The sequence below is a fragment of the Taeniopygia guttata genome, chromosome 6 (assembly GCF_048771995.1).
Source record: "Taeniopygia guttata chromosome 6, bTaeGut7.mat, whole genome shotgun sequence".
In the NCBI taxonomy this organism is placed as follows: Eukaryota; Metazoa; Chordata; class Aves; order Passeriformes; family Estrildidae; genus Taeniopygia; species Taeniopygia guttata.
Window position 1 is genome coordinate 20,764,470 of NC_133031.1, and position 12,250 is coordinate 20,776,719.

At 34.8% G+C, this 12,250-nt stretch overlaps 1 protein-coding gene across 7 annotated transcripts in view; it reads left to right on the top strand.

The window, feature by feature from the left end:
• Positions 1-12,250, top strand: part of HECTD2 (HECT domain E3 ubiquitin protein ligase 2) — a 66,618-nt gene that overhangs the window by 11,808 nt on the left and 42,560 nt on the right. For all 7 annotated transcript variants that reach the window (XR_012056711.1, XR_005980786.2, XM_072931109.1 and 4 more), the window contains 9 exons: positions 458-547; positions 1,105-1,169; positions 2,193-2,238; positions 3,369-3,478; positions 4,886-5,034; positions 6,420-6,543; positions 7,304-7,400; positions 8,283-8,390; positions 10,226-10,358. Coding sequence is in view for 5 of the 7 variants with exons in the window: in XM_072931109.1 (XP_072787210.1) it covers positions 458-547; positions 1,105-1,169; positions 2,193-2,238; positions 3,369-3,478; positions 4,886-5,034; positions 6,420-6,543; positions 7,304-7,400; positions 8,283-8,390; positions 10,226-10,358 (922 nt within the window). In the remaining 2 variants the exon portion in view is untranslated. The remainder of the gene's footprint in view (positions 1-457; positions 548-1,104; positions 1,170-2,192; positions 2,239-3,368; positions 3,479-4,885; positions 5,035-6,419; positions 6,544-7,303; positions 7,401-8,282; positions 8,391-10,225; positions 10,359-12,250) is intronic.

Sequence of the window (12,250 nt, forward strand, 5' to 3'; positions counted from 1 at the left end):
TTCCTAGGGAACTGTTATATTTGTGTTTCTGAATTCATGCTAAATTATTATTTCCTGCCTATTATAGAGCAAAATATGCTCATGATACTTAATATGGATTGTAGGATCTGAGGCTGGACAAAATAACCTGTGACCTTTAGTTATTTAATAAATACTGAATGCTTAAAATTTTCTTGCCTTTGTCTGATAATGGATCAACAACAGAGATAAAAGTTCAATGTAATTCATTACTTGAAACCCTCTTGCATTTTTAAAATAGAATGACAGTATAAATATGTGTAGGATTACTACTGTTTTGCTCTGTCTTTAGCATACTAGTTAAGGAAACTTATCTTCTTACACTTTGATAAAGGAAATACTTGTATCTGAACACGTTTCCTAAGCTTGCTGTTAAATTTACATTTTCAAAGATAGCTATAAAATATTCAAAATGCTTCATGTATTATCTAACTTACAGAAAGATACCAATTCTCCATTTGATACCATTGAGGACTCTGGAATTGATGCAGATTTTGTGAATGTTGTCTATGATGCCTTATTAAATACTGTAAGTAGAGAAAAATAATTCATGTTTTATACCATTTATACCAAAATTTATTTCCCAGATAGGCATGATTTCTGAAGAATCTCTCAAAACATACTTCAAATGATCCCATGAGAATTGTCATAGTATAATGACAGCTGCTCCAGTAAAAGAGGAGGAAATTTTTTCCTTCAAGTGAAGCATAGTTTATACTGTGGTAGTTCTTAAAGATTGCATATCTTAGAGATATTACATGGCTGTGATGGGACTGCATGGTGAGAAGTAAAGAAAATGTGAGGATGGGAATAGTAAAATGTAGGTCCTGTGCATAGTATACAAAGGACAGGAGTATTTTAGAAATTATATTTACAGGGTATAAGTGTTGAAAGGCACCATTGGCACAACCTCACACTTGCCTACTACATCTGTGAGGAAGATATTTAGGAGCTCAGCATCATAGCACAAAAGATTTCTTAGCTGTCTTAAAATGCAAGCGAAGCAAAATTGCTTATTTGTACAATACCTTGTATTGAATATGTGTTATTACTTCAGATATTATTTTTCCTCTCCTGTCTTCATAGCCTCAAGATGTTCAGAAGTCAGTCCTAAAAGGAATAATTAATGGTCTACTGCAAGAATGGACAGGGTAATTATAATAAATATTTGCATCAGTGCTGCACCAGCAGCACTAACATAAATGTATTATCTTTATTGTTTTAGGCAAAAAAAGAAAATGTGATGCAACTTATTTGATACGTAATAACTTAATTCTTTTTGGTGAATCTGTTGAAATACATCTTGAACTCTGTAAGCTGGCATTGAACCCTCTGAGAGACAGATCCATACCCAGCCATGCATTCTGTCACCAAATCTCAGCTGATTGTTGCCAGGGCGTTTCTTTGGACTTCTTAATTGTGAGATGAATTTAAGAATTTAACTAGGTTAAAACTTACTCTCATTGTCCACCTCTGCAACAGCAACTAGGACAATTCCCTGATCCCCAGTTTACTTCACAATACTGTTTGTGTGGGGCAGCACCACAGAAAGAGCAGTGCAGGATGCAGAAGGGGATAGCCCAAAAGCAGGAAGTTTTTTGGGGATGGCAACATCTTGGCATGAAGTGAGAATGCACAGTGTAATTTATAAAAAGGTATAGCAAGGGACAGTGGCTTGCTGTAACTCACACGTGACCCAGGTCTTGGCTACCCCTTTCTCCAACTTACACTGCTTTTTGTGCTGTTGCTGTATGTGTTTGTGGTTATGTAAAAGCCTGGATGAACATGAAGAAGTACAGAGGCTGCAATGATAGAAGTGAATGGAGAATTCTTGCAGGAAATATCAAAGATGAGCAAATAAACTCTTTCATGGTGTCACTTGAGATAGACAATAATGTGGAATTCCCTCTTTGAAACACCTCTGACTCTTCAGTTCTGACCTTTTTTTTTTTGCCTTTTGTCATGTTTTAAAAAGACAGATAATAAATAGCCTGCTACCTTCAGAGAATTGTCAGAATCTGTAAATGACCTTTTCAGTTTTTGAGAGCAGTGAAGATTCTTAAATATGGTATTCTATACATATTAGCAAAGCAAAATAAAATCATCCATGTTTTCATGACTCTTAATGTCTGTAAATTATGGATCCATATGTTTATTGTTTCATTCGTTCATAGGCCACGAACAAAGGATGATCTCAGAGCATATTGTATACTTTTACAGGTAAGAAAAATACAGTACTTTTATGTAAGTATGTGTCTATTTAACTTACAATCTATAAACCAGTATACTGTGCAAGCAAGATAGTTTGTATAGCTATGGATACTTCACATCCAATTTCCTGTTGTAAGAATGTGTTAAAATATGGAAGAAATGTAATGCATTATGGGAATGGGAGCTTAATGGAAGGTAGTTAATGAGGAAAAGTTGCATAGATTAAAACTATGCACTAATAGGCAAGTAATTGTTTGCTTTTATTTTCTGGGTTGAAAGAATAAATATTTTGCCTACTTATTTGTTCTTATGTTGTCCTTATTCCCAGACTTGCTGTATTAGGATTCTGTAACTCTGAAAGTTCAGTATATGCATTTTCTGATATTGCTGTGACTTTCTCCAGTGTTGCATTTTATCCAGTCTGGCTGACTTTCTCCAGTCTGTCTGAGTGGTTACAATGTCTGATTTTTGCCTGTGGTCACCTCTTACCTTTGCTGCTGTAGTTGGCTTGCATTTGTAGCAGATTTCCCCTTTATATTTTGCTAGTGTACCTAACACCTCTGCACACAAGGAGCAGTTTCCGCTATTATTTGAGAATATCAAATGGCAATTTAATGTATTGGTTGATTTATTTATTTCTCTATTGAGAAAACTATTGAGTTTTTTCTCTGGGGTGGTATATACTGGCTGTGAATTAAAAAGAATGTCTCCTGCTAAAATGAGGGAATATGTGAACACATGGAATAGAAGGAAAATTAGTTTGGATTGAAATGAGATAGACAGGAGCTATAAGAACTTGTATTACTGATATGAAAACTACATCACTTAGAGGAGTGTAATTTGTGTTACAATGTAAAGAATAACTCAGAATTTCAAGTACTGCCTTTGGGCTACCTGTGGGCTTTCTTTTGGGGGGGGGGGGGGGAATCATACTTTTACAATACAGAAGTTGTGTATTTTTTACTTGACTAGAAGTTGTGAGTTGTTTTTTCCCGTAGTTTTACCACTGTCACAGCTGTTTGGTGAACTACTTTCTTGTGAAATTGTACTGACAACAACAAACATAGGAAAAAAAATCCTAATGATGTTTTTCCCTTTATGCAGTTTATTAACCTAACACTTTTTTTAATCTTTTTCAGAATCCTCAATTTAGTAACACTTCTACTTATGTCATCTATGCTCACTTGCTAAGACAGATAGCAGCCTTAACAGAAGCTGACCATCATTTCCTAGTGCACTGGTCTAAAAAGTAAAAAAAAAACCCCAAAACTTCACAATTCAAATTCCATTTCTAGGATGTGTATTTCCATTGATATTGACTGTTTTATAAATTATATGAAGGCTAATTTAATTGACTAAAGAGATTGGTTTTGTTACTTTCAAATACATGTGGACATAGTCCACTAAGTGATACTGATTTATAGATGCAAAATGTACATAATGTATAAAAATTACTATTCTTCTGCAAAAAAGCCTTAATTGCAAAATTACTTATCAGAGGTTTTTTTTGATAACATGTGCAAAATAACTTGTGTGTAAAGTTTTAATTATATGTTTACATGGTATTATTAAAACAAACATCTTTATGATCTTTGTTTAAATGAAGTTTAATCTGGCGTAAATTGCAAAAGATAATGTAATGTTGCTGTAATGTACAGAAACCACAATGGAGCTAGAGACCTGGCTTCCTAGTACAATAGAGGTGCTGAGAGTGTGTGGTTAGGGCATTAGATTTGTAATTAATTGAAATAACTCTAATAGCACCTCACTGAAACAGTTATATGGGTGTAACTGGCCAAGAGCAGCTCCTAAGTTTGTATGCAGATTGCCTTCCATGTACTGACTGAGCAAAAAAGTTCTGCTTGAGGTAAAAACAAAGTTTGGCCACATTTGCCATTTCCAATTCTCCTAGGAAATCTTAATTAAGAATTTTCTTCTCTGCAAGGATGGTAATTCAATTTCCATCCCCCTTCCTGTGTCCAGATTTGCTTTAAATTGTGGTAAAATTTTACTTCATTGGAGCTACATTTACAAATGAGGTTTCCACTTTTGGTTAAGGATGCAATAGACATACCAATATTTTTAGTCTTAAAGCATGTATTAGAGATGTAAACCATTAAAATAGGAGAGCTCTTGTTTAGAAAAGTCTATTTTAACTGTCTACACATACATGTGTATTGTTGTGCTATTATGGAAGTGGTGCAACGTGTAATTTAAAATGTGCACAAGGCACAAGCATATGAAGCATGTACCACTTTTTATTTAAAAGGACCAGGTATCTCAAAATAAATCAGAATTCCTCAGTATTCAGAGTGTGGAGTGAAATTGAAAAGTACTTTTGTTTTTTCACTATAAGTCAAGAATAGATAATGATTCTATTGCTCTTTTTATTTTTCCACAGACTTAAAGAGCATAGTTAGGGGTGCACTGAAGAGAATTATCATGTGTCAATATTTGAAAGCATGCTTCTTCAAACTTTACATTTGGAATTTTGTTTTTATGTACAGGAAAAAAGCATTTAAAAAATTAATTTAAACAATTAAAATGGAATTTAAAAATTTTAATGAAGTAGTTTTTTTAAAAGCATTGAAATTTGATAACTAACTCTAGTGTAGACAGTGATCACATGAAAGTAAGTGCAGCATGTTTGTTTTAGGATTTCACAGAGGAGGTTCAAGCAGGTGGTGGACAGGTTACTGCAATTTATTTCTTTACGGCTGTTTCCTGCAAAACCTGAAGAATTTCCACCTATGGTGAAATGTACCTGGTGGATTCCATCAGCAGCGAAAGTCCTGGCTTTATTTAGTAGGTATTCCTCTTGAACTGTGTGGGCATGTATATGATTTTATATGTATATTTGTGTGTGTATATAGGCTTTGTCTTATATATACACACACCACACACACGATTGCATACTGTGAGAGGATAGTTTTTACTGCTCCTCTTCTGGAGGAGACTGGTAATGGTGGTGGCACAGTACAAACTACAATAAAATGCTAAAATGTAGTAAGCAAGAGTCTTCTGTTGGCAAGTCTTCCTACTTGCTTTCCGGTAGTGGGTAATTGCTATGCAGAGTTTTCCCATGACAGCAACTGAAGATTGTTCAAACAGAAATTCACAGAAGTAACCAATGGTTAAGGTTTCCCTTAGATTTATAAAAGAAACTGTCTTAAACTTGTAGCTGCCAGAATTTCTTTTGTAACTCATCTACCCCCACAGAACTATTTAACATCTAAAGGAAGTTAGGCAATACATGTGCCTCTTATGTCCAAAACTACAGCTTAAAAAAAGTAAATCCCTGCTCAGTTCAACACAGAGCACAGCAAATGTAAACCTTCTTAACTGCTGCCAAGTGGTGATAAGAGCACTTACTTTCTCTGTTTTAGGAGAAGGCGAAACCACCAGATGAAAATTAAAATTGCAATTAAGATGTTTTCACTGTCAACTCAAAACTTCTAGATAAAAGTATTCTGCACAGTCCTGCCTGTCCAGAGTTAGGCACATTAGCACACCTGTATCTAAACCTAAGATGTGTTTATAGTCATCTATGAAAGAGTTGCGTGTTCCTTAATTCTGGAAAGAGAGTTATTTAGTCAATCAAAAGACACTAGTTTGTGTCTGATTGATCCAAAATAAATTATGCTGAAATGTAAATAGAGAAAACTTAGTAGCTCTTGGACATTTTATGAATGCCATTATATAATGAGATAGCTTAAATGTGAATTGGATTTCTTCCCTTGATCAAGTACTTAATTTTTGTGCACGTCTAGATGGTATACTGGAAAAAATGTAGATTTTCTAGCCATAGATGCTTGAAATTATATGGATTTCTTAACCACTTCCATTTATCAAACTGCTTTTTCATCCATTTCATCGGAACATAGCACCCTTTATCCATAAAACCTTAATTTTTAGTGTATGTCAGTAAGGAAACCAGAGTCAGACTGAGGTTCCCTTATCAAAAAAGGGCTTAACTAAGGACTTACTGTTTTCTACAGCAATTAATGTGACGTTATATAGTGTTATGTTGTAGCTATAGTTCTGTAGCTAAGACTGAGCTAAGTTATTCATGTTTTGTATTATTTTAGACTTGGCTTAAAGACTTTGAGATCACTGGTGCTTATGGTGCCAAGAAATGAAATGTGCTGAATCTACACATTATATTAAAAGACTTTGTGTTTTCTTTGTAGATGCTGCAAATAGTCTGATTAGCCCTCCTATTATTTCATATACGGATTTCTATAATTCTACACTTGATCATATTGATCTTATGGAAGAATATCATAACTGGCAATGCTATGGGAATTCTCACAGGTAAGAGGAATTACTGGTTGTTTCGTGTTGAGTAGTACTTCAAAACATTGCATCTATGCTATGTATATCTGTATTAAATGTAGTGGATATGTAGTGTCTGTGTATGTATGCACACCATTTATGTCTATATAGATCCACGTTAAATACTGTATTGTTTTATTGTAAAAACATATTATAGCTACTACTTACTTGCTACTGCATGGATGTGAGATTGTCTGAAATAAATCTCATTCTGCCTTTGCAAACTAGAGAAAATATGTAAAATATTGTTAATAATAAAGTAAGTATATTAATTATTGGCATAGACTTCTGACTGTGTCTTACTACAGACATATTTTAGCCTCCAGTATATTCATAGGCATTTTCCTTGCCTTCAGCAGCAGTTGGGGAAAATTTGAAGACCATAGTTTACACCACTGAATCAGGTATTTCAGGCTACTCTTCTGTCTGATACCTGATATTCTACTTGAGAAGGAAAAAAAAAACATAACTAAAAAAAAACAAACCACAAAACAACCCAGATGAGAAAAGATAAATATTACTATTTTCTAGCAATAACTAGAAGTTATTATTATTATAACAGTTTGTTCTAGTGAGTCAAGTATCACTGTATACAAAGTGAAAAAAACAGCAGCTATTTGCAAATTATTGTCAGTGGAGGAATTATTTACTGAATGATAATTCACTCCTATATTCTTAAAATGAAAATAGTATGCTAGATGCTAGAAAGAAAATATTTAATCTTCTTTTCTCTTGTTAGGTTTTCTTTCTGTCAATACCCGTTTATTATTTCTATAGCAGCAAAAAAAGTTATTATTCAAAGGGACTCCGAACAACAAATGATAAGTATTGCACGGGTAAGTCCCTCAATGATAAATGTTTATGTCTCATCCATTGGTATTTGATGAGTATTTGTTAGACTGACATTGCACATGACCTCTTGTTACAACTTCTAGTATTTCTGACTACCCTGAAAAAGAGCTTAAACCATTTTACTATGAATAGTGTACATATGTTCATGTTGGGTTCTCTGAGTATTTTGTTCTTTTTGTGTACTTAGTTTCAGGATCCTTACAGAGGGCAGTGTTTTCGAGAATAACTTATAGTATTGATTTAATTTTTTCCTCCTTTGAGAAACCAGCATAACATGCTCGCATGTTAAATCAACATAATGATTGAGGAAGAAAAATTCCATGAGAATTTTGAACTGTTTTGTATTTTATTCTGTGGAGGTGTGTTGTCCTGCAAGACCAAGATTCAGCTGTATCCTTTCAGGTCATGGAGGAAGTACTGCTTCTGAGCAGCCTTGTGTGTTTGGAGAGAGGCATTGTCTGCCTCCCTCAGTACTAGTTTGCTATAGGTGATAGGTGGTACTCCTTTCCTCAGTGCCCCGTGTGGCAGCACCACCACCTATCCATTCCTGTCTTGCTGGATATACCTTGTGGATAACTAATTAAAGCATAAGCCAGTTTCCAGAATCTTATGGGTATATTTTTAACAAGGTGTGAAGTGCCACCTTCTTGTTCAACCTCCCAAGACTTCAGTTCAAATGTAGTGTGGAAGGTATCTGGAGTAGGAAAGAAATTGCTCTTCATCTCCTGGAAGAGACTGAAGCAGTTACAGTGTTAGGGAAATGTCTTCAATACGCGATACTGACGCCTTTTTACTATTAAAAAGTGTGACACCTCTTTTTCAAATGAGGATACTGCATGTGTGATGTTTCTTTTTCTGTCAAATAGCAAAGCCTTGTGGATAAAGTCTCTCGCAGACAGAAGCCTGACATGAATATGTTATTCCTAAATGTGAAAGTGAGGAGGACACACCTTGTTAGTGATTCACTTGATGAGGTAACACAAACATAAAACTAAATCGTGTGTTGCTGTAGAGTTGTTAGATTTCAATTTGACAAGTCATATTTAAATCTTTTGCACTAAGAGATTGCGAATATAGCTACATAATACTAAATAAAGGTAATTTAATAACTTTCAAAGTTGTAGTGCTGCAGAACAGATTGGGTTAGACATGTTGAAATTAATTTCCTGTGCTCATACTGCTCCATAGCTAAACCCATGACAAACATACATGCTTGCACATGGTCTGTATTTGTATTTCCAATTTTTCTGTTAAAAATACAATGCACAATTATAAATTTCTGTAGAACTTGATTCCTTTATAGCCACATGAATAGTATGTGACTAATCACTAATGAGGTTGTTCTGTTCTAATTTTTTGAATACTTTTATTCTTTTCCTTCTCTATCCTATAAGAATAATTTTCAGCTTTCTATTCTTAAATTCTTTTAACTAATTCATCACAGTCTTCAATGTACTTTTTCCTTTTTTAGGAATGAAACAGATGTGTCCATTAAAGTAGGCAATTCTTCAGTATCCACTGAACCTTGCTAATTAACATTATTTAGTGAAATTTAATTCCCTCTCTTTCTCAACATTGAGAACAGCCTGATGATACTGAAAAATAAGTCCAGGCAGTGAAAACAGCATCAAATAAATTCTGATTATTCATGTCATAAAATATAAGTTTAAACTTTATTTTTCTATATTAAAACCTGTCTATTTTTGCCTTTTCTCCTAAAACAAAAGAAATATGATTGGTAATATTGCTTTCTCTCAGGCATTATCATTTTTTTAACCACACTAAAATAACCAAGAGCAAATTCAAAAGTTTTTATAGTCGAAATATTCTCCTGTTTATTTCCAATGTTTTCTTCTACCCATCTCAGAGATGAGTAAGAATGTATTATATTCATATTTTCAAATGTATGGGGAATGGCAGGTGGAGAGGGAAGATGTCTTACTTGTATTTCAAGTTTAAAAAATTTGCAAAGGAAAATCACTTCAACTAATAATTAGCTTGTTTCAAATAACACAAATACCTGCAGTTATAAAATTTATGTAATAGGAATTTACTTGAGCAACTAGCAACATGGAGATTATTTTAGCACATATATATTCTTGGCTGGTTTTAACACTTTCTCTGATGCTGGACAGTAATTAATAGTTTAAAGAAAGCTTATATAGAGACTCAGTCTGAAAGATCACTGTTAATTGTAAAAGACTGTAATCTAATTCTTTGCAGATTTTTTGTGTACCTGCATGAAATGCTGTCTCTTAGGACAAAGCAGTGAAAAGAGCTTGTTACCATTGTCTAAAAAATAGTTCTAAAAAGCAGCTGATAATTGCTGGCAGGCATCTTACACAGAACCAAATGGTGTCCAAATATTGAAAGTGTTAGCTTACTTCCCTGTTGCTAAATATTTCCAAATTATGTCTAAGTACTTTTTAAATTTGTCATTTCCTCCTGGTAGCCCATCTTCTGTAAAAGATGAAGAATTATATAGATCTGAAATATTCCAGACAAACTCAATTCATTATATCTAATTGTTTATTAAGCCTGTTTGTACACCACCTAACTTCTTTTCAAGCCCAGCGAGTGACACCATATGCAAAGTAGTTGATGATGTCAAGTAGTCATAATTGTCTTGCTTCTGCAATTCAGTCATTGTCTTAATATAGTTTTGACCTACTAGTAGAAAGTTATGCAAATTAATGGTTTAAGCAAAGCAAGAGCAATAGAGTAGAGGCTGAGGTGTGTTCTCTATGGCTAGTGGTAGTGATAATATGTTAAATCTCCTTTTTCTTCTGCCTTACCTATTTCACAATAGCTAGCAAGGAAGAAGGCAGATCTGAAAAAGAAGTTGAAAGTCACATTTGTAGGAGAAGCTGGTCTTGATATGGGTGGCCTGACAAAAGAATGGTTTCTGCTTCTGATTCGGCAGATTTTTCACCCAGATTATGGTGAGTCCTCGTGATTCTTAAGTAGATTGTGAGAATCTGTTCAGACTCTGTATAAGCACTGCTCAGCAATAATGGAAATATCTTTGCATTATAAACACTGTTTTCAACAGAAATCCAAAGCATAAACTTTCTAATAGCTTAACTATTAGCTATGAAGGAAGTTATCTCAGCCTAAAACAGGTCAATGGTTTAGCAAATATTCAAGTGGAGATAAGGCCAAATGTATTGGTTTCTCATTTACCATCCTTCCCTATTTCTTCACATGCTGCATTTTCTTTCTGCCCTCAGTTATCTTCATATTGCTAGTTTAGGGAGGGAGTTTTTCTGGGTTTTGTCAGTAGCTGCAGTTGGGTGCTGTTAGTATGCTTGGTTCTGACAAACTGCCAACCTTGGTCTCCCATGCATCAATGGGGATTTTTTTTGGTGCTGATAGTTGCACTGAGAGTGCCTGCATGTTCTAGTGCTATTTCTGTGACTAGGATAGGTAGAGGTTAGTTTTTATTTGTCATCATATGTTCTGTTTATGCTATCTATGTAGTCAGTATTCTTAAAGGGGTCTGGGGGAATTTCAGAAAAGAAAGGTCCTCCAGTCAGGAGCAGAGACAGTATAGGCAGGTGTGAGCCTGAATGAAAAAACCTGCCTCTGCTGTTAGCAGGACTTGTGAGCCTGTAAGGGCATTTCATGCCCAAGGGGAAAAAAAATAAGGCTTTTTGATCAAATAGGAGATTGCAAGACATGAATGAGCAGTCATAAACAAGCAGTTCTATCCACTTGTTTTATAGTGATGTAGATGGATCTGGGTGTGTTTTATTCACCACTCTGATGAGCTTTCCTCTGTGCATTACTGATTACATTACTGATGACTTAGTGCATTAAAGTGTTGCCAGGATGGCTTTTAAATTGATTTCCAGGGACTTGAGCATAACACCTGATAGTCATTGAGCTTGCCTGTCTTTGCCTGGAAGTGTTCATGTCCCTTAAAGTCATGGTCCTTTATTGGTTATAGGACTACTTCTAAAGGTACAGAATTTTAAGTCGTAACTATGTCGTCATATCTGCTGAGATATGGCGTAAAGGCCTGTAGCCCTTTTTCCATTAAAAAGGGGTGTGTGTGAAGACATGGCATTGGTGATAGCAACCTTCATAGGAAACAATTTATCCTGCAGAAAGCATTCTGTAAGTTTGACAGTTCCATTGGTAAAAAAGCTGTCAGCAGAGCTTGGTAACTGATGAGTTTGGAAACATTCAGAGGAATTTATTTTTTCACTATCTCTGGCAGGCTTCCTTACTTCAAGCTGCAAATTCTTTCATTGTTACGACTATCAGTCAAGTGTGGGAGGAGTTCAGAAATATTCTTGTCCCTTGGAAAGGGACTGTATCCTCTACTGTCTTTAATGTTTAAGATGCAAATAACATGTAGGAAGCTTGGAAGGGAAAATGTCACTGCTATTACCCTTTCTAGGTTAACTGATTCTTCAGGTTTAACTCCTGCAATTTAACAACTTAATTAAGTCAGCTGTCTGCCTGCCTGTGTGTTTTGCGATGCTTTCTTTATCTTGCTGTGGACAATGAACAAATGGGATTCGAAATCTATTTTGTTTCAGCATCCTTATGATCTTTTAGCATGTGAACCTTGCTCTGCCTTACATGCAGCTGTACTGTTACTTCTGGCAATGTCTAATGGCAGTGTCTAAACCTTTTGTGATAAGCACCTTTTTGAGCTGCAGCTCAAGAGATAAATTGTTCAGGAGAGTGGAGGAGGGAATATGGAGGCAGCTTTTTGCCTGTAATTTATCATAAGAACTAGATGTCCCTGAGCAAAGTTGGATTTTCTTTACTTTTTTTTTTTTTTCCAAAAGGACTTTGGGTTTTTCTTAATTTAAATATTATT